Below are 24,351 nucleotides of genomic sequence, written 5' to 3'. Positions count from 1 at the left end.
ACTTATAAAGTATGTACAATAATTACAGAAAGGTATGCTGTAAATTCGGTGTACTTACGCAGTACTTTCCGGGCTGTAATCATGAATTATTTGTAATTTTCCATGTTTTTTAGCATAATAGGTCATAAGCTACATACCATGTAATATTAAAATAATTAGCCCTTAGTTGGGTAGCTTAGTTATGAAATACTGCATTTTATTTGTATTTTTCATGGTTGTTACTCCTTTATTCACCAAATATTATAAATTGTTCCCCTATAATTACATGTACACACTCTATAATTACCAAAAGGTATGCTGTAAATTATGTGTACTTGCGCAGTATTATCTTAAGCGTTACCAGATTGGCCATTTGATATAGTTACCCAAAATGAATTATACCTCATGTTTAAACACCATCTACATAAGAGGCAGCGGCAAAAATATTTCACAAAATATGAAGAGGCAGGGTAAAAGTAAAAAGGATTTATTCATGTCCATAAAATCAAAACTTAGCGTTTACACAGGTGTGCCTTTGCTATCTGTACAACAGATTTAACTGTTCAAATAACGCATCAGACCCTCGCGTACATCCCTGCCCTCCTCCTCTGCACCATGTGCCAGTGGCACCACAGGCTCTGCAGCAACAGGTGTATCCCATTCGTGCTGGTAATCCTCTCCATGCCTTTCACAAAGATTGTGCAGAGCACAACAAGTCAACACCATGGACTTCACCAGTTCGATGTCGCTGTCATTCCTCTTCATAAGGCACCGCCACCTTCCTTTGAGTCTCCCAAAAGCATTTTCTACCACCACCCGAGCCCTGCACACTTTTTTGTTGTAGGTCAGTTGTTCTGCTGTCAGCCGGCCATTGTCAGGGAATGGTTTTAGGAGCCAATTCTGCAAAGGGTAGGCAGAGTCTCCTAGCACATAAAAGCCAGCATTCACCCCACTGATGTTCCTGGTGCAAGCTGGGTAGAGGCTTCCACGCTCGACCAACTCCCACAATGTAGATAGTCTCAGAACCCGAGCATCATGCAAACTTCCAGCCATTCCTGCATATGCACTCCAAAATAGTCCTTTTCCGTCAACTACTCCTTGCAGGATGATGGAATGCCAGCCTTTTCTATTAAAGTAATCGCAGTGGTACTCCTTTGGGGCTATTATGGGTATGTGTGACCCATCAATGGCACCAACACACTGTGGAAGCCCCCACCGGTTCTCAAAGTAGGCTGCCATCTCTTTGAACTTCTGCTGGTCAGGGAAACATATCTGTTCTGGAACTAACAACATGCTAGCGGCCTTGCAGAATTCCTGGACGCACCGACACACTGTTGTTCTGCTGACTCCAAAAAGATGGCCAATACTTCTGTAGTCGCTGTTGGTTGCAAGCTTCCATAGTGCAATGGCAACTCTTTTCTTAAGGGGAACACACTCTCTGTAGTTTGTGTCCTGCTTTTCCATTGCTGGATGCACCATGGCACAAAGGAATATAAATGTTTCTTCAGACATCCTGAAGTTGTTCAACCACTGTGTGTGTGTGAATCCTGGAACGATCACATCCCACCAGTCATTTGAGCGGCTGAAAGTCCAAACGGTTGGTCTGCGGCGCTGATTTTGCACCAAATTGAGTATCTAGAAAACAAACAAACAAAAAAGTTAAGATTAATACAATGTCGCAGTGATGGTGGGTCATTTAATTAAAAGTGCAACTATCATACGCCGGATGAAAAAATACATAAAGTATTATATAAAGTATTATAAACATTGTAAGAGTTACCCTTGGACACGATAGAATATATAAATTTGTTAAAATATCTAATATACTGCACCAGAGAGGGAACTTTGGTGTCATTAAAGCACAAAGAAAAAATAGCTTACAGATATAACTATTTTCTCAAAATTATACTTCTAATCTATCATTAACCACAACTAGTATTGCACTTGTAATAATATAGGCATCAACAGATTCATGTAAAAGTTTAATGATCTTAAAAAGTAACCTTCATAGTGCTTAATGAATAGACTGTAGTTTACAGTTGGCACAGTTAAAATCTGGTTTCACAGGCAGGGCTTATTGTACTTATTTATTCAGTGTAGGGTTATTTAATCTATAACAATATTGCTTAGTTAGCACATAAGACGAAATACATTAATACATGACATAAAAAAGTTAGCTTAGCTCAAGCTTACCCGCCTGCGCCGTCGTGTTTGTCTTGCCTTGTCTTTACTCGTGCGGTTGTCTGTCTCGTCCCAGCTCCTTAAAATTTCCCGAATTCCCCTATATTTTTCCGCTGTGTTTTTCCTTGCAGCATGTAGCCTTTGCTCAAACAAATATTGTCTCTTCCTTGAGATAAACAGCCACACACCGAGAAGCAAGAATAGGATCTGTTGTATGTCCTCCATTGTTGTTTGCGGTGAACTTTCCTCTTCCCGCGCGATCGAATGACGTCAAGCTACTTTCCGTCATACACCACGCCTATCAAGTGACGTTATCACTACTTTCTGGAATACACCACGCCTATCAAGTAAGGGTACTGTTGGCGGTGGAAACGCTAGCCAAATCATGGTTAACAGACCCGACCCGTACCGACCCGTACCGACCCGTACCGTACCGTACCGTACCACTCGGTGGAAACGCGCCATTACATGTCCTACCAGAGACAGTAATATATTGGACCACTGTTACACCACGATAAAGAATGCGTATCACTCCGTCCCACGGGCAGCTTTGGGGCTCTCTGATCACTGTTTGGTTCATCTTATACCGACCTACAAGCAGAAACTGAAATCAGCTAAACCTGTCATAAGGACTGTAAAAAGGCCTGCTTCGATTGCACTGATTGGACTGTTTTTGAAGCTGCAGCCACCGATCTGGATGAGCTCACAGATACTGTAACATCATATATCAGTTTCTGTGAGGATACATGCATTCCTACCAGGACATTCTTATCATTCACTAATGATAAACCATGGTTTACTGGGAAACTCAAACAGCTTCGTCATGCCAAAGAGGATGCTTACAGAAGTGGGGATAAAATCTCGTATAACCACTGGTTATACAAGATTTTATCCCCACTTCTGTAAGCATCCTCTTTGGCATGACGAAGCTGTTTGAGTTTCCCAGTAAACCATGGCCTGGCCTGGTTTCTGGCCTGGGCCAGAAACAAACTGACAAAGGAGATCAGAGTTGCTAAAAGAAGCTACTCTGAAAAGCTGAAAAAACAGTTTTCAGCCAACGACCCGGCATCAGTCTGGAGAGGCCTGAGGAACATCACCAACTACAAATCACCATCCCTCCCATCTGTGGAGAATCAACAACTGGCTGACACTCTCAATGCATTCTATTGCAGGTTTGAGAAGCCCAGACTCACACCTCACACCCGCTCTGATGTGCACTTCACACATCCACCATCACCTCCTGCAACCCCTCTCCTCCCCCCTTCTGCCATCCAACCTGAGCTTAAGGTCTGTGTGGAGGACGTGAGCCGAGTCTTCAAAAAACAGAAGACTAGGAAAGCTTCAGGCCCAGACAGCATCTCATCTGCTTGTCTAAAAGCCTGCGCTGACCAACTGGCCCCAGTCTTCACGCAGATCTTCAACAGATCATTGGAGCAGTGTGAAGTTCCCTGCTGCTTCAAACGCTCCACTATCATTCCGGTTCCCAAAAAAACTAAAATCACTGGACTTAATGACTACAGACCTGTTGCTCTCACGTCTGTGGTCATGAAGTCGTTTGAAAGACTGGTGTTGGCCTATCTGAAGGACATCACTGGACCCCTGCTGGATCCCTTTCAGTTTGCTTACAGAGCAAACAGGTCTGTGGATGATGCAGTCAACATGGGACTGCACTATATCCTGCAACATCTTGACAGACCTGGGTCTTATGCACGGATCTTATTTGTGGACTTCAGTTCGGCCTTCAATACCATCATCCCTGATCTTCTCACAGCCAAACTGACTCAGCTCTCCATGCCATCCTCAATCTGTCAGTGGATCTCCAGCTTCCTGACGGACCGGCAGCAGCTAGTGAGACTGGGGAAACTCACATCCAGGACCCTCACCATCAGCACTGGTGCCCCCCAAGGGTGTGTTCTCTCCCCACTGCTCTTCTCCCTGTACACTAATGACTGCACTTCTAAAGACCCCTCTGTCAAGCTCCTGAAATTTGCAGACGACACCACTGTCATTGGTCTCATCCAAAATGGTGACGAGTCTGCTTACAGACTGGGGGTTAAACAGCTGGCTGTCTGGTGCAGCTATAACAACCTTGAGCTGAACACGCTCAAAACAGTGGAGATGATCGTGGACTTCAGGAGAAACAACCCAGCACTGCCCCCTCTCACCATCATGAACAGCACTGTGGAAGCAATGGAGTCATTCAGGTTCCTGGGCTCTACCATCTCTCAGGACCTGAAGTGGGCAAATCACATTGACTCCATTGTGAAAAAGGCCCAGCAGAGACTGTACTTCCTTCGCCAGCTGAAGAAGTTCAATCTGCCACAGGAGCTGCTGATCCAGTTCTACTCAGCCGTCATTGAGTCTGTTTTAAGCATTTCCATCACTGTCTGGTTTGGTTCAGCTACCAAATCGGACATCAGGAGACTACAACGGACAGTCCGGACTGCAGAGAGGATTATTGGTGCCCCCCTGCCAGCCCTCCAGGACCTGTACTCTTCCAGAGTGAGGAAGAGAGCAGGTAAAATCATGACCCTACTTTTTTACTTTATACTATTTTTATTTTTATTTATTTTTTTATATATTTTATTCTTAGAATTTGTATTACTATGTTTATTGTTGTATTTGTATTTGTATATGTGCACTGGAAGCTTCAGTACCAAGAAAAATTCCTTGTGGGTGCAAGCACACTTGGCAATAAAGCTCTTTCTGATTCTGATTCTGACTGAGTTTATGGGTGGACTATACACCTCTGCACTTTGATGCTCCCAACAGCCAGATGAGCAAAGAGAAAAGTTGATTTGATGGTGTTGGTTATGTTTTAACATAATCATTATTTGACCTGAATCACTGAACTCATTGAGAGCATAATTTCTGAGTTAGATTTAATTTATTGATTGTAGTAGCACTGTCATTTTACATCATAATATTTTTAGATTTTTCAATGTAATCTAAAGAATTTCATAAACGTTTTTCTGATACAAAAACTATATATAAAAAACAAAAATTATTTAGAGAGACAGACATCAATAATCAGCCTGTGAATCTCAACAATGGTGGCAATTACAAAGCATGTTGCAGTGCATTCTGGTGTGCATCTCAGTGATTATAGGCTCTAAATGAGTTCAGTGATTCAGGTCAAACGATGATTAAAGACACAACCAACAACATCATATCACCTTTTCTCTTTGTTCATCTGGCAGTTGTAACTCATTTACAGCAGCCAAATTAAATCTAATGATTAATATAATTTAAGGGTGAAGAGAGCACAACTTAAACACACACTGATCACCATAATGGTGACGTAACAATTGATTTTCTCCTTTGGTGAGTCTGCTTGTTAAAATCAGATGTCTTCAATAATGCTCAATCATCACTCAATTAATCACTTAATTATCTCATTAACTTTAACACTGCTTTAGAGTTAATTTAACACTCATATTTTAACACTTTAAAACTCTTGAGTGCAGAGCCAAATAAACTTACACACAGCAAAAACTCCAGTGTTAAATTAACACTCCTGGGAGTGTATATGATTCTGCATAAATATCAAGAATTTTAGATATAATACAAAGGATTTCTTAAAAGTTGTTTAAAAAAAATATTTCTTTTAGACACACACAGACGTCAAGATTCAGTCTATGCATCTCAACAATGGTGAAGAGCAGAATATTCAATTAGGAAAAGTAAATTACATAGACCAGTGGTTCTCAAACCAGTCCTGGAGGACCCCCAACACTGCACGTTTTCTTTGTCTCCCTAATCAAACACACACCTGATTCAACTCATCAGCTCATTATCACATGGGTTAATGAGCTGATGAGTTGAATCAGGTGTGTTTGATTACGGTTGGAGCTAAACTCTGCAGGAAAGTGGCCCTCGAGGACCAGGGTTGAGAACGCCTGCTGTAGAATCACAGAGCTGTTGTAATTAACAAGTTAAACCAAACTATCTCAACAAGTTTCGCTTTTTGGATCACAACATGATTATGTCTAAACATAACCAATACCATCAGATCACATTTTTTTTTGTTTATCTGACTGTTATAAATCAATAACAGCAGACAAGCAAAATCTAAAGTAAATACAGTGTCAGCCAGTACAATTTGTGCTTTTCTCCTTCTGTGATTCTGCTTGTTAACATCAGGTGTCTTCAATAATGCACAATCATCACTAAATTAATCACTTAATTATCTCATTAACTTTAACACTCTTGAGTGTTAATTTAACACTCATATTTTAACACTTTACACTCTTGAGTGTGGACTCATACACTCCCAGGAGTGTTCATTTAACACTGGAGTTTTTTCTGTGAGTTTTTGTTACGTTACTTAAAGAATGTTTCTTCATAAGAGAACTTGCCAGAATGTTGGTCAAAGTTACACTTTTGAGTCAAAAAGTTCAAAGTTTTAGATGATTAACCTCTCTCTGTCTCTCTGGTATATTTGCATATTTCTGGTATATTATCTGACCGGTGTTTGATTCTTTTTTTTCTGTTTACCTGCCTGTCACGGTGGCAGAGTTTCACTAAAGCTGCCATGGAAGTCTCTGCATTTGTGTTTGAACACAGACACAATACCTTGAAATTTGAGTTATCAGTTTTGAATTCAATTTAATTCCTCCCATCGTCTGTTTTTTTCCTCTGAACTTGCTGTTAACAACAAACCATTTGTCATATTCCTTGGTAGGAATATAAATGTATTTCTTTATAATATTTACCGTACTTGGCCCTCATGTCACGTCACTTATTTTTTCAACCCTTTTAACCCCACAGCAAAATCATGTAGTGTCCACACTACAAAGAGTAAAATTGACATTCACTAATAAAAATTATTCTGTAATGAAGTAAATTCTACAAAAAAAAAAAAAACAATGTCATTTCTACATGAAAAAGTTAGTTCAGACTAGAATAAAAAACAAAACAAAGTCAATATTAGTACTCAAATCAAGATTGTAAAAATTAAAGCGTAAATATCAATGATATAAAATTATGTAAAACCTACTCAAATTTTCTAATACTGGTATTATCATCATGCACTGGAGCATGAATAATTAATAAGGTTGATTTTTCACTGTTATCCAGCTGAATTTACACCGTTTATCGTTGCTTTTTTTGTTAGGTTTGGTAATTTGCCATTTTGTGGCATCTGGATTAATTTTCTACTCAAAATGACCCATTCATACTCAAAAACGATCTATCGAATGTTACCGTCATTGTGTATTGTGTACCAAGTATTGAGTTCTCTCTGTTCAAGTGTATAATTATATTGTGTATACACAATATCTATTGTATTATTTAATTTATTCAGTCATAGTGTTTCAGTTAAAAGTTGTTTTATTTTATTTATTTGACTGATGTAGATGTTATTTGATTTTATGTATTGAATTTAATGTAAATCAGTAATGCCTACTAAATTAATTGCTTCAAATAAATGTTAAGTGTCAATTCAACTTCAAGGGACTGTTAATTTCAATATTAAATAGATTTTACTTGATAATAAAAGGTAAATTGTACAGAGCAGTAGCAGTAAAATTTTCTTAAAATGTGTTTTTTGCAAATTGTTACAAGGATTTTAAGTAAGGTTTTTTTTAAGTGTTGATGTGTTGCAGTGAGATAATTAAGTGAATATGTAAGTGAGTGTTGAGCATTAGTGATGAACACCTGCTGTTAACAAGCAGAATCACTGAAGGACAGAGAAACACAAGAACAGAAAAGAGAAGAGATGAGCAGAAACACAAGAACTACAACTGACTTCCAGCCTTTACACATTATTACACTTATTATTAACCTTTATTTCTGTCATACGTCTACATAAACTCTTATTGTGGATTAACAGAGGTTTAGATGTTAATGTTTAATTGAAAATGTTTGGTTTGATGTTACCCTTATATTTAACAATGTATAAAAAACATTTTTGTGTTAATCTTTTGAGAACATTATTAAAAAGCTAACTCTGAACAAACATTCTTTAACGTTATACTGGAAGAATATTTGTTCATAACAGAGAACTTGTTCTCTTGTTTGTAGTCAAAGTTACATTTTGTTTACAGTTTTAGATGATTAAACTCTCTGTCTCTCTGGTATATCTCTCCCTCAGAATGTCTTTGTCAGGGACCAATCAAGCTCGGTCCCATCCACCACTCAGCGTTCACTCTCACCTGAGTATTGATCACAAGCACCTGTTCCCAATCAGCACAGTCATTATCCAGCACATAAAACCCATCTCACAACAGCACTCCAGCGTCAAGCCTCGAATAGGACAGACCACTTACCTGCTTGTCTTCATAGCCCATTCCAAGTTCACAAAGAGAAGTATACTTATCTGAAGATTGTTAAACTCTGTGTCTCTGTTGATCTTCTTCTAGATCCGCTAAGTGATTCCTGGTCTGATCTCCCAGCTCCTGTGTATCCTTAGACTCTGTTTCCATCCGATCTGTCCATTCCTGTGAGGGAAAAAGACCAAGTATTAATGACTTTTGTCCACTACTATACAACGTATTGTACCGCGGATATACTCACCTGCTCACCTCCAATGCATTGTGTGATCGCCATCAACTTTGCCACTGTTTCACCTAATTACTCGTCTTGCACTTTATTCTTGTAAATAAACACTGTGTTTGGATTCACTTACCTGGGGCCTGTACCATGAAGGTAGCTGAACAAACTCGGGGTTACAGGATTAGTTTTGAGTTGACAAAACCAAACCGATGCAATCAGGCTTTATTGGTACCATGATGCAGCTCATCAACTTTCTTTGTCAACTCAGGCTTTGATCTTAAGCTATGATTACTCCACGCGCGCGTGCACATAAAAGAATGACGTCGACACTGAACAACCAATCGCGGGTAGAGCGAGAGCGATATATTTTTCCGCGGAGGAGCAAGAGATAATCGTTCATAATTACGATGAATTTAAATATGTATTTCAAGCTCGAAACAATACGGTCTCTGCTGCCAAAGCAAGAGAAGACTGTTGGAGAAAGATTGCTGATTGTTAATGTGTAAGTTAAACAAATAGCCTAAGTTCTATATTTATGTAAAATTCTGTATGTGTATGTGTAGCCTATATGTGTAATATAGCCAATAGCCTATTTTTATAATATATAAAAAATGTGCATGTATGTACTAAGAAAGATTAATATTCATTGATTTTTAGATGCAACCCCAACTCCAAATGTTCTTGGCAGCAGATAAAGACAAAATATAAAAATATAATTCAAAGTGGTTATTTCAAGGAGTTAATTCAAAGAGTATTTACCACAACCTTTTATTACTTTTGTGAACATTTTATCACACTTGTTTGCAGCAAACAGAAATAAAGAATTAAATTCAGAAAACCAGAATACACTGGCGGAGGAGTTGGCTCTGAGTAGGCAATAAGGGGCGGCCGATTATGGATGTGATTACAGGTGCTGTACAATCTGACCCTGGTGCTGGCTCCTCTAAGCAAGTAACACTGGGTACGTGTGCAATACATTACTACTTTTCTTTAAGTTTTAAATATGGCTGACTGTATGTTCTGCAGGGAAATAGTGTCCCTGTTGAAGCCAGCACACATTCACACATTCACACACACACACACACACACACACACACACACACACACACACACACACACACACACACACACACACACACACACACACACACACACACACACACACACACACAGACACACACAGACACAGTCTCCCACACACAGGCCAGTATGCAGCAGACAGAACACCAAACATAACCTGCTTTAAAACAGTTATGCTTTACATTGGCCTACTTTTATTTATTAGGGTGAAGCAAATGGTGAAGACACTCTGTCTGTGTGTTCAGTTGCTGATGTGAATGCACTGGGCTTTTTATTATGGCAAACATTTGAATGTGTGGCATAAAAAAGGGACTGACCCTTACACATCTCTTTTGTAGGATTTTTCACAACCTGCCCCAGAAACTGAGGCCTCTACCTCAATGGGCTTCAGAAGAAATGTGTAAGGATTTAAAACCCTTGACATAAATTACAGTCAGTCCTGTGTTTGTAGGAAGTCAAGGAACTTTTTGTGATTTGATGAGCCTCCAGAAAACTTGTAATGATCATGTTTGTGATGGAATTATGTTTCAGGTGGAAACAGACTCAGTCAGGGCCCTGTACAAAAGGAGACTTGAACTAGACTGCACACTAAAGGAGACTTGAACTAGACTGCACACTAAAGGAGCTGACTGTGAGCTGAGGAGGCTCCAAACAAAATCAAACAGCTGGATAAAACTGATCTCAGTATGTATATATATATATATATATATATATATATATATATATATATATATATATATATATATATATATATATATATATATATATATATATATATATATATATATATATATATATATATATATATATATATATAGTATAACTTATTTAACCAAGTAACACTTTAGTATGAATATGTATTAATGCAACTTTCTCTTGCTCTCTTTCTCCCTCCCATCCCACAAAACCAATAAAACAGTTTGAGGCCTATCTGCAGTTTCAATGTGCTTTTATTAAGTGTAATATTGTACGGTGATTGCATCTACATCTGCACCAGCTGGGTGGTCAAGTGTGATCGGGTCAGTTTCATCGGGGAGAAGCTGGTTTTGTGGTGTTTCTCGCTCCTTTCTACTGGTGGCTATATTGTGCAGAATGGCACATGCAGCCACTATCTGTGATGCCCGCTCTGGTGACTCTGAAGCGCCGAACACAGTTGAAATGTGCCTTTAGGAGGCCCAAGGTCATCTCGATCTTCACTCTGGTTTTACTGAGGGCCACATTGAAGCGGTGCTGTGGCCCTGTCTGAGGGTCATGATAGGGGGTTATTGTGTAGGTTTTTCTATCTCAGTTTAAATGAACAGTGTTTTGTACTGTACCAAATTTAACTTGCTTTCCTCAAAGCGCTGACACAACAAAGACTCACGGAAAATTTGTAAGACAAGCACTGGAGCCAGGCCATTTGGCATCCAAACTTGATCATATGTTCATGACCACAAGTCGTGTTTAGTAGTTTAGAAATGTTTAGTAGATCATTGTTATATCTGTTAAAGTTACTATTAATTTAAAGATTCATCTCACAGAAAATAATCATCTCACATATTCACATCATCTCTACCTGAACATTATGGCTGTGATAGGACTTCCTATTAACATAATCTGCCTCATGTTCCCCTAGAGCAGTGGAGATTGGAGCAATAGACTGCATACATGTTGCAATGACTTGGGAATCCTATCATAAGATTATCAGAAGAAGAATAAAAAAGATTCAAAATAATTCTTAACATGTATTATATTGTATAGTACATTTGTGAAATTTGGTTTTTGAGAAAAAAAAAGTGTTCATGTGATGTCACCCTATCAATATCTTACCGGCAATTTTATAAAAGCCCTCTTTTATGGACATGGTCGATAAATGTCCGGGGAACACTATTAATGAAACTTTTCATGTAGCCTACTCCTGCAGAGCGAGGACCACCTTGCGAATGGTTCGACAAACATATGTTTTCCCCTAGCTTCTGTGCGTCACCCACCGTGCAAGAATGTACCACTTGCAAAAAAAAAAAAAATGCAACGTAATACAATTTGCGGTACAGTAAGTGCATGAATTCGACGTGTTAAATTCTTTATGTGCGGCTCAAGAAGTTCGCAAAGATAAGACATTCCTTCCGCGGAAAATCTGTATCTTTCATAAGTAACTATAAGGCAAGGGGATTTTGTCTGGCTAAAAACTCTTTCTCTACGAAGTGCTCGTCAAACAATTTGCGCTGAGATGTCCACCGGATTTGGAAGAAAAGTTGAAGTCATTGCAACAGACACTTGGAATAAGTTACGTCACCTATATGTTTCTTTGCTCTCAGCTGATTGGTAAAACTTCAGTCTGAGATCTTGAATCCAGAACATAACCTGCCCCGGAGCAGGTTAGCCGTGCAGCGTAAGATACCATGGCAACGAACACCAATTAAAGCCGAGCTACTTTCATAGTACCTAAAACCCAGGGTTGGCGGAAACTAAGCTGAAACATAGCTGGCTAGCCACCTAATCCGGCTTCATGGTACAGGCCCCTGGTCTCCGAGTGTGTATCCTGACAGAAGGCTTGAACTTAATACCGTCATGGATCCAACACAGCCAGAAACCGCTCCAACGCTGAGCACAGCGAGCCATTCCAGCGCTTCTGCAACATCCACTCCTTCGCTGATGTACGTTGCTAGCCCAGCCTCTAGACCAGCGCCCTTCTCTGGCAGGGCGGAAGATTGCAATGGTTTTCTGCTTCAATGTTCACTGGCCCTGGAACAACAAACACATCAATATTCCACAGAAAGATCCAAGATATCTTTTATTGTACAACGATTATCCGGGCCAGCTCTAAGATGGGCAGAAACTCTCTGGTTCCAGGAAACTCCAGTTACAGCATCCTTACAGAATTTTATAACACATTTTAAAGAAGTGTTCGGCTTGCCAGTGGGAGATTCCTCCGTCAGCGATCAGCTCCTGCAACTTCGACAGGGTAAAGATTCAGTGTCTGAGTATTTGTTGAAATTCAGAACCCTGGCCTCAGCTAGTGGGTGGAACGAGAAAGCACTCATCACAGTGTTTCGAAGGGGGCTTAATCCCACACTCCGTCTACCACTAGCCATTTATGATGACAACATGGGGTTAGAAAAATTCCTGCAACAAGCCCTACGGGTAGATCAGCAATCCCAAGTTTGTTACCGTGACATTCCGAACCAGGTTTCCACTCCTCATATGAATCTCACTGAACAAGTGGTAACACACTGGGTGGAGCGGATGCAAGTTGAAACCAGCAGATTATCCCAAGCAGAGAGGAAAGTCGCTACAAACTCAAGCTATGTTTATATTGTGGAAATCCAGGCCATTTTCTACGATTATGTCCATCTCGTCCTCCTCACTTGACGGTAGGGCTGGGCGATTTTAATCGCGATATTGTTATGCGCATCTCGTCAGTAAAGCCGGTTCCTTGATTAGTAATAAATCGCCATCACCTGCTTTCAGATGAAGCGGCATTTACTACAAAGAGCCGTAGTTAACTGACAAGCTGAGCCATATCGCATTAATATCGCGGACGTATCGCCAGCGATATTTAATGCGATATGGCTCAGCTTGTCAGTTAACTACGGCTCTTTGTACACAGCAAAAACTCCAGTGTTAAATTAACACTCCTGGGAGTGTATGAGTCCACACTCAAGAGTGTTTAAGTTAATGAGATAATTAAGTGATTCATTTAGTGATGATTGAACATTATTGAAGACACCTGATGTTAACAAGCAGAATCACTGAAGGAGAAAATCTCAAATTCTAAGCCACCATTATGGCGATCATTGGTTGCTTTAGTTGGACTCTTGGCCCTTATAATATTAACTTTAGATTTTGTTTGGCTGTTGTATCTGAGTTATAACTGCCAGATGAACAAAGAAAAAAGTGATCTGATGGTGTTGGTTATATTATGGCATTCATCATTTGAACTTGATCACTAAACTCATTAAGATCTTTCTTTCTGACTTCGATTTATGTTGTTGGTTACAGCATAACTGTGAATCTGCATAAATGCCCAGAATTTTTGATATAATATAAAGGATTTCTTAAAATTTGTTTTAAAAAAAATCTTTCTTTTAGGCACACACAGACGTCAAGATTCAGTCTATGCATCTCAACAATGGTGACGAGCAGAATATTCAATTAGGAAAAGTAAATTACATAGACAATTCAGATCATAATTTATTCATACCGCAATGCATGATGGGAGCCATTAATGAGTTGTGATTGGTGACAGCCACTGCAACATGCTTTATTATTGTCACCATTGTTGAGATTCACAGGCTGATTATTGATGTCTGTGTTTTAAATGAATCTGTCCGAATATCTTTTGATCAGAACAATGTTTATTATATATATATTTTAAATTATAAGTAAAGTACTTATAATCATAGGCTGAAGAATCACAAAACTGCTGCTAACAAGTTAAACCAAACTATCTCAATAAGTTTCATTTTTCAGATCACAGCATGATAATGTCAAAACATAACCAACACTATCAGATCACATTTTACTTTGTTCATTTAGCTGTTATAAATCAATAACAGCAGACAAACAACAGTAAATATTAAAGTAAACATATAATGGTCTAGAGCAGTGGTTTCCAAACCTGTCCTGCCGGCACCCCAACACTGCACATTTTCTTTGTCTCCCTAATCAAACCCACCTGATTCAACTCATCAGCTCATTATCACATGGGTTAATGAGCTGATGAGTTGAATCAGGTGTGTTTGATTAGGGAGACAAAGAAAATGTGCAGTGTTGGGGTGCCGGCAGGACAGGTTTGGGAACCACTGGTCTAGAGCCCAACTAAAGCAAACACCCATCACCTTAATGGTAACTTACAATTTGTGATTTTCTCCTTCAGTGATTCTGCTTGTTAACATCAGGTGTCTTCAATAATGCTCAATAGTCACTTAATTAATCACTTAATTATCTCATCAGCCCTAAACCGGCTTTACTGACGAGATGCGCATAACAATATCGCGATTTAAATCGCCCAGCCCTACTTGACGGTGAGTTAGATTTTCAATACCCCCTCCGTTTCCTCCCCACTCACGATCTCAGTGACATTAATGTCTCCTAGTTTTAACGTTTCAGTCTCTGCCATTATTGATTCCGGGTCTGCAGGGGATTTCATCTCGGGAGAATTATCTTCCAGACTCAAGCTCAAGAGGATCAACACTCCAAAGCCATACTCCATCCACGCAGTAACTGGAGAGATCATCAATAAGGGGTATGTCAACTACCAGATCAAACCAGTTACACTGTGTGTAGAGAAAGACCACCAGGAGTGTTTTTATCCTTTTATTCTTGAAAATTGTTAGACGGACATTATCCTAGGTCGTCCGTGGCTGATTCGCCATCAACCTGAGATCGACTGGAAAACGGGTAAAATCATTCGCTGGGGTTGCAAGTGCTTCTTCACATGCTTCAATTACCATCCTCAAATTGCAAACGAATGATCTAAATCAGTCCACGTGAATTCTACCTCAACTGAAAGTCCCAACGAGAAACTTTCAGTGATCACACCTCCATGCTATTCTTCCTTTGCCGACGTATTTAGCCCTGTGGAGGCCTCCAAACTACCTCCACATAGACCCTGGGACTACGCCATTGAGTTAATGCCCGGTGAACCTGTTCCCAGAGGTTGAATATACTCCTTATCCATTCCAGAACAAGAAGCCATGCAGAAATATGTCCAAGAGGCCCCACAACAGGGGTACATTCGACCTTCTACTTCTCCTGCAGCTGCCAGTTTCTTTTTTGTCCCTAAGAAGGATGGAGGATTAAGGCCTTGTATAGATTACCGAGCCCTAAATAAGATCACGGTTAAATTCAGCTACCCCCTCTTGCTTGTGCCTTCCGCTCTGGAACAGCTCAGAGAGGCTACCATGTTCACCAAAATGGACTTGAGGAGCGCCCACAACCTGATCAGAATTCGGGAAGGTGATGAGTGGAAAACAGCGTTCATAACACCAGCAGGGCACTACAAGTATCTGGTTATGCCTTATGGGCTGGTAAATGCTCCCTCAGTCTTCCAGAGTTTCATGGATGAGGTGCTTCGAGACTTCTTGAATCGTTTTGTACTAGTCTATATCGATGACATACTCATTTTCTCCAAGAATCCCTCTGACCATCAACACCATGTCTCTCGTGCTCCAACGACTTTGGGAATTCTCACTGTTCCTCAAGGCGGAGAAGTGCACATTTCATCAAGAGTCTGTCGACTTCCTGGGATATCGTCTGAGCAGGAGAGGAGTGGAAATGGATGATAGTAAGATCAATGCAATTACCACATGGCCCGTTCCCAAATCTGTGAAAGAGTTGCAAAGATTTCTTGGCTTTGCGAACTTCTATCGTCGATTCATTGATAAGTATAGTATGATGACAGCCCCATTGACCTCCCTCCTGAAAGGAAAACCCAAAGTCCTCAGTTGGAATCCAAAGGCCCAAGAGACATTCAAAGCCTTTAAGACAGCTTTTACAACTGCCCCGTTGCTCTGTCATCCAAACCCCGATAGAGTATTCATCCTAGAAGTCGATGCGTCGACTACAGGAGTCGGAGCCATACTCTCACAACATCAAGAAAACTCAACCAAACCCATGCCTTGTGCTTTCTTCTCGAAGAAGTTGTCCTCTGCAGAGAGCAATTATGGCATTGGGAATCGAGAACTTTTAGCAGTCAAACTTGCACTTGAGGAGTGGAGACATTGGTTAGAGGGGGCCAGACACCCATTCATAGTGTTAACAGACCAAAAGAACTTGCAGTATCTGAAGGAAGCAAAGAGACTAAATCCCAGTCAGGCCAGATGGGCCTTGTTTTTTACCCGCTTCCATTTCACGATCTCTTATCGTCCCAGGTCAAGGAACACTAGAGCGGATGCCCTGTCATGTCTCCATTCCCCAGAAGAAGTTACGGACGAACCTGAAACCATTCTTCCTGCCAAGATATTCGTCAATCCCATTCAATGGGACCTAAATGACCAGCTCCAGGAAGCATCACAAGGTCTACCTACCCCTCCTGAATGTCCTCCGGGGATGACTTATGTTCCCGAAGCCTTCCGCACTGCTTTAATCTCCTCTGCTCATTCCTCAGTAGGGACTGGCCATCCCGGGACTACTAAGACATGCGCATCGATCCAGCAGAAGTATTGGTGGCCAGGTATGCACCAAGAGGTTAAAGAATTCATCCAAGGTTGCCAACTCTGCGCCATGACCAAGGTTCCTCGACACTTACCCTCAGGGAAGCTGTTACCACTACCCATTCTACAGCGTCCCTGGTCACACCTCGGAGTAGATTTTGTCACCGATCTACCACCCTCTGAAGGTAATATGTGTATCCTCGTTACCATCGATAGGTTCTCTAAAGCCTGCAAACTAATTCCCCTCAAGGGTCTCCCCACAGCCTTTAAAACTGCAGAATTACCCTTCGAACGAACATGTATTCCGAAATTTTGGGATCCCGGAGGACATCTGGTCTGATAGAGCAGTGTTTCCCAAACTTTTTTTCTGGTGACCCACATTTTAAAGTCGATAAATCCTTGTGACCCAATAAACATTAGGCCCATATAGTTCATATATCACGAAGAGAATTTATGCATTAACAAAATATGTATGACCATTTTTAAGATCAGTTAAGCTTCCACTTAAAGGAGAAGTTCACTTTCAAAAAAACTTTTGCTGATAATTTACTCACCCCCATGTCATCCAAGATGTCCATGTCTTTCTTTCTTCAGTCGCAAAGAAATTAAGGTTTTTGATGAAAACATTCCAGGATTTCCCCCCATGTAATGGATTCTATTGGGACCCAAACGGTAGAAGGTCCTAATGACAGTTTAAGTGCAGCTTCAAAGGGCTTTAAACGATACCAGACGATGAATAAGGGTCTTATCTAGCGAAACGATCGGTCATTTCCAAAATAAATAAAAAAGTTTAAGTTTTATAAGCACAAACGCTCGCCTTGCTCTGTTCTGTGATGCGCGTTGAAGACGTCACGTAATACGCAATTACGTTGAAAAGGTCACGCTTGACGTGTTTACAAATGTGTGGAAGGAGGACCATATACACATTTTCAAATGTATTTGTGTCAGTTTATCGTTTAAAATGCCCATTTCGTGTGCGTATCCTGGGTGTTTTAATATTAAAAAGCCAAAAAGAACATTTTCTTCAGGACAGAAATTTTTCAAGCGTGACCTTTTCAACGTAATTGCGTATTACATGACGTCACGAACGCGCATCACAGAACAGAGCAAGGCGAACATTTGTGCTTATAAAACTTAAACTTTTTTATTTATTTTGGAAATGACCGATCGTTTCGCTAGATAAGACCCTTATTCATCGTCTGGTATCGTTTAAAGCCCTTTGAAGCTGCACTTAAACTGTCATTTGGACCTTCTACCGTTTGGGTCCCAATAGAATCCATTACATGGGGGGAAATCCTGGAATGTTTCAATGAATCAAAAACCTTAATTTCTTTGCGACTGAAGAAAGAAAGACATGGACATCTTGGATGACATGGGGGTGAGTAAATTATCAGCAAAAGTTTTTTTGAAAGTGAACTTCTCCTTTAACTATTTAAAAGAGATACAGATATTTGACAAAGCACAATTTTTTTTATTTACCTGTTGTTGACAATAAGTAAAATGCAGAGGTGAAATGAGAAAGGAAGAGTTGACAGGGCATCTCATTGTTTTCATATTCTCATCATTACAGTGTACACAACGTATTGTACCGCGGATATACTCACCTGCTCACCTCCAATGCATCGTGTGATCGCCACCAACTTTGCCACTGTTTCACCTAATTACTCATCTTGCACTTTATTCTTGTAAATAAACACTGTGTTTGGATTCACTTACCTGGTCTCCGAGTGTGTATCCTGACCAGTGTTGGGTAAGTTACTTTAAAAAAGTAATTAGTTATAGTTACTAGTTACTTCTCACAAAAAGTAACTGCGTTAGTAACTGAATTACATTATTACAAAAGTAACTAATTACCAGGGAAAGTAACTATTGCGTTACTTAAAAAAAAAGAAAAAAGTTTAAATATAAGAAATTTCTTGGATACCCCCAATATGATATGTTAAATGAATGAAATGGACACTAAATAGAACATCTTATTATTATAAAACATTGTACACGAATGTACACTATTTTAATGTTGCTGTGGGACAATGTGAGAGACACCTATTAACTTAAATATTAAAATATTATCATTAGTGGAACAACAAAACACAATAGATGGTTTAGAACTTTTAATATTTATTGCACAGACCACAACTGGCCAACAAATAAGTCTAAAAATAAATCATGCTTCTTAAGAAATGTACCAAAAATAAATAAATAGTAATAAAAAATATACATACACACACACTAGTGCATATAATTAAAATGATAAAACTAACACCTTTACAACTGGTAGACATACTGTATAGCCTACCTGAAATATTTTCTTCCTCAAAAGTGCTCTCAATATAATACTGAACAATGTAACAACATAAATAATAATAATAAAATATAATCTTTTGGGGTTTTTATTTTTATAACCTACAGAGAACGTCATCATCAGAGGTTATTTTAGCCAAATTCTAGTCGTGTTTGCCGCACGTGTTCACAACCGGTCAAACAAAGATGTTTTCTTTGAACGTTCCCTGCAGGTTATTTTTGAGTTTATGTTATATAAACTAATTAAAACATTGCATATGATACCAATATGCTACAGAGATTATTCTAATACTGAAATGTGTAATTTATTTATAAATAAAGTATTTATGCTCGGACACATTCGGTCTCTCTCGCGCACTGTCGAGCGCGTTCGCGGACACACTCGGTCTAAACCATAGACGTCTAAACCGTTTCAGTGAGCTCAATTATAGTAACGCCGCATTTTATTGACAGTAACGGTAACGGCGTTGTAACAGAGGAAACAGTAATTAGTTAGTAACGCCGTTTATTTATAACGCCGTTATTCCCATCACTGATCCTGACAGTCTTCATTTGCCCGATGTTTGGATATTTTTCCGTTTGTTGCAGTGCATTCTGGGGCCTGTACCATGAAGCCGGATTAGGTGGCTAGCCAGCTATGTTTCAGCTTAGTTTCCGCCAACCCTGGGTTTTAGGTACTATGAAAGTAGCTCGGCTTTAATCGGTGTTCGTTGCCATGGTATCTTACGCTGCACGGCTAACCTGCTCCGGGGCAGGTTATGTTCTGGATTCAAGATCTCAGACCGAAGTTTGACCAATCAGCTGAGAGCAAAGAAACATATAGGTGACGTAACTTATTCCAAGTGTCTGTTGCAATGACTTCACCTTTTCTTCCAAATCCGGTGGACATCTCAGCGCAAATTGTTTGACGAGCACTTCGTAGAGAAAGAGTTTTTAGCCAGACAAAATCCCCTTGCCTTATAGTTACTTATGAAAGATACAGATTTTCCGCGGAAGGAATGTCTTATCTTTGCGAACATCTTGAGCCGCACATAAAGAATTTAACACGTCGAATTCATGCACTTACTGTACCGCAAATTGTATTGCGTTGCATTTTTTTTTTTTTTGCAAGTGGTACATTCTTGCACGGTGGGTGACGCACAGAAGCTAGGGGAAAACATATGTTTGTCGAACCATTCGCAAGGTGGTCCTCCTCGCTCTGCAGGAGTACATTAAAAGTTTAATCAATAGTGTTCCCCGGACATTTATCGACCATGTCCATAAAAGAGGGCTTTTATAAAATTGCCGGTAAGATATATTGATAGGGTGACATCACATGAACACTTTTTTTTTTCTCAAAAAGCAAATTTCACAAATGTACTATACAATATAATACATGTTAAGAATTATTTTGAATCTTTTTTATTATTCTTCTGATAATCTTATGATAGGATTCCCAAGTCATTGCAACATGTATGCAGTCTATTGCTCCAATCTCCACTGCTCTAGGGAACATGAGGCAGATTATGTTAATAGGAAGTCCTATCACAGCCTTAATGTTCAGGTAGAGATGATGTGAATATGTGAGATGATTATTTTCTGTGAGATGAATCTTTAAATTAATAGTAACTTTAACAGATATAACAATGATCTACTAAACATTTCATCTGCAGACGACTTGTGGTCATGAACATATGATCAAGTTTGGATGCCAAATGGCCTGGCTCCAGTGCTTGTCTTACAAATTTTCCGTGAGTCTTTGTTGTGTCAGCGCTTTGAGGAAAGCAAGTTAAATTTGGTACAGTACAAAACACTGTTCATTTAAACTGAGATAGAAAAACCTACACAATAACCCCCTATCATGACCCTCAGACAGGGCCACAGCACCGCTTCAGTGTGGCCCTCAGTAAAATCAGAGTGAAGATAGAGATGACCTTTGGCCTCCTAAAGGCACATTTCAACTGTGTTCGGCACTTCAGAGTCACCAGAGCGGGCATCACAGATAGTGGCTGCATGTGCCATTCTGCACAATATAGTCACCAGTAGAAAGGAGCGAGAAACACCACAAAACCAGCTTCTCCCCGATGAAACTGACCCGATCACACTTGACCACCCAGCTGGTGCAGATGTAGATGCAATCACCGTACAATATTACACTTAATAAAAGCACATTGAAACTGCAGATAGGTCTCAAACTGTTTTATTGGTTTTGTGGGATGGGAGGGAGAAAGAGAGCAAGAGAAAGTTGCATTAATAAATATTCATACTAAAGTGTTACTTGGTTAAATAAGTTATAGAAGTATAAGTATATATATATATATATATATATATATATATATATATATATATATATATATATATATATATATATATATATATATATATATATATATATGTAACTATATACATACTGAGATCAGTTTTATCCAGCTGTTTGATTTTGTTTGGAGCCTCCTCAGCTCACAGTCAGCTCCTTTAGTGTGCAGTCTAGTTCAAGTCTCCTTTTGTACAGGGCCTTGACTGAGTCTGTTTCCACCTGAAACATAATTCCACCACAAACATGATCATTACAAGTTTTCTGGAGGCTCATCAAAATCACAAGAAGTTCCTTGACTTCCTACAAACACAGGACTGACTGTAATTTATGTCAAGGGTTTTAAATCCTTACACATTTCTTCTGAAGCCCATTGAGGTAGAGGCCTCAGTTTCTGGGGCAGGTTGTGAAAAATCCTACAAAAGAGATGTGTAAGGGCCAGTCCCTTTTTTATGCCACACATTCAAATGTTTGCCATAATAAAAAGCCCAGTGCATTCACATCAGCAACTGTCTGAGAACACACAGACAGAGTGTCTTCATCATTTGCTTCACCCTAATAAATAAAAGTAGGCCAATGTAAAGCATAACTATAAAGCAGGTTATGTTTGGTGTTCTGTCTGCTGCATACTGACCTCTGTGTGGGAGACTGTGTGTGTGTGTGTGTGTGTGTGTGTGTGTGTGTGTGTGTGTGTGTGTGTGTGTGTGTGTGTGTGTGTGTGTGTGTGTGTGTGTGTGTGTGTGTGTGTGTGTGTGTGTGTGTGTGTGTGTGTGTGTGTGTGTGTGCTATAACTTCAACAGGGACACTGTATTTCCCTGCAGAACATACAGTCAGCCATATTTAAAACTTAAAGAAAAGTAGTAATGTATTGCACACGTACCCAGTGTTACTTGCTTAGAGGAGCCAGCACCAGGGTCAGATTGTACAGCACCTGTAATCACATCCATAATCGGCCGTCCCTTATTGCCTACTCAGAGCCAACTCCTCCGCCAGTGTATTCTGGTTTTCTGAATTTAATTCTTTATTTCTGTTTGCTGCAAACAAGTGTGATAAAATGTTCACAAAAGTAATAAAAGGTTGTGGTAAATACTCTTTGAATTAACTCCTTGAAATAACCACTTTGAATTATATTTTTATATTTTGTCTTTATCTACTGCCAAGAACATTTGGAGTTGGGGTTGCATCTAAAAATCAATGAATATTAATCTTTCTTAGTACATACATGCACATTTTTTATATATTATAAAAATAATCTATAGGCTATATTACACATATAGGCATACATATATATATATATATATATATATAATTTTACATAAATATAGAACGTATTTGTTTAACTTACACATTAACCATCAGCAATCTTTCTCCAACAGTCTTCTCTTGCTTTGGCAGCAGAGACCGTATTGTTTCGAGCTTGAAATACATATTTAAATTAATCGTAATTATGAATGATTATCTCTTGCTCCTCCGCGGAAAAATATATCGCTCTCGCTCTACCCGCGATTGGTTGTTCAGTGTCGACGTCACTCTTTTATGTGCACGCGCGCGTGGAGTAATCATAGCTTAAGGATCAAAGCCTGAGTTGACAAAGAAAGTTGATGAGCTGCATCATGGTACCAATAAAGCCTGATTGCATCGGTTTGGTTTTGTCAACTCAAAACTAATCCTGTAACCCCGAGTTTGTTCAGCTACCTTCATGGTACAGGCCCCTGGTGTGCATCTCAGTGATTATAGGCTCTAAATGAGTTCAGTGATTCAGGTCAAATGATGATTATGTAATGACACAACCAACAACATCAGATCACATTTTCTCTTTGTTCATCTGGCAGTTGTAACTCAGTTACAGCAGCCAAATTAAATCTAATAATTAATATAATTTAAGGGTAAAGAGAGCACAACTAAAGCAAACACTTAAATTCGATTTTCTCCTTTGGTGAGTCTGCTTGTTAACATCAGATGTCTTCAATAATGCTCACTCATCACTCAATTAATCACTTAATTATCTCATTAACTTTAACACTTTTTTAGAGTTAATTTAACACTCATATTTGAACACTTTAACACTCTTGAGTGCATAGCCAAATAAACTCCCAGAGTTTTTGTTACGTTACTTAAAGAATGTTTATTCATAAGAGAACTTGCCAGAATGCTGGTCAAAGTTACACTTTTGAGTCAAAAAGTTCAAAGTTTTAGATGATTAACCTCTCTCTGTCTCTCTGGTATATTTTTGCATATTTCTGGTATATTATCTGACCGGTGATTGATTCTTTTTTTTCTGTTTACCTGCCTGTCACGGTGGCAGAGTTTCACTAAAGCTGCCATGGAAGTCTCTGCATTTGTGTTTGAACACAGACACAATACCTTGAAATTTGAGTTATCAGTTTTGAATTCAATTTAATTCCTCCCATCGTCTGTTTTTTTCCTCTGAACTTGCTGTGAACAACAAACCATTTGTCATATTCCTTGGTAGGAATATACATTTATTTCTTTATAATATTTACCATACTTGGCCCTCATGTCACGTCACTTATTTTTTTCAACCCTTTTAACCCCACAGCAAAATCATGTAGTGTCCACACTAAAATTAACATTCACTAATAAAAATTATTCTGTGATGAAGTAAATGCTACGGAGCCCCCCTAGTCCTACTTTGTCAAAAAAATTAATTATAACTATCTCGTGGCCTCAAGTTAGTAACTCGTGGCCTCAAGATACTATCTCGTGGCCTCAAGATAGTAACTCGTGGCCTCAAGATACTAACTCGTGGCCTCAAGATACTAACTCGTGGCCTCAAGATAATAACTCGTGGCCTCAAGATACTATCTTGTGTCCTCAAGATAGTATCTTGAGGCCACGAGATAGTATCTTGAGGCCATGAGTTAC

General features: G+C 39.4%; 1 protein-coding gene across 1 annotated transcript; it reads right to left on the bottom strand.

Moving 5' to 3' along the window:
• Nucleotides 1-534: 534 nt before the first annotated feature.
• Nucleotides 535-1,458, bottom strand: LOC308696429 (uncharacterized protein; the record flags this gene model as incomplete). The annotated part of the gene is made up of 1 exon (XM_081375163.1): nt 535-1,458. One exon carries the CDS (start codon nt 1,456-1,458, stop codon nt 535-537), a length of 924 nt encoding a protein of 307 aa, XP_081231289.1.
• Between the last annotated feature and the right edge of the window lie 22,893 nt (nt 1,459-24,351).

The sequence above is a fragment of the Scardinius erythrophthalmus genome (genome assembly GCF_964197995.2).
Source record: "Scardinius erythrophthalmus genome assembly, chromosome: 1".
Taxonomy (NCBI): Eukaryota; Metazoa; Chordata; class Actinopteri; order Cypriniformes; family Leuciscidae; genus Scardinius; species Scardinius erythrophthalmus.
This window is presented reverse-complemented; position numbering and strand designations above follow the sequence as displayed.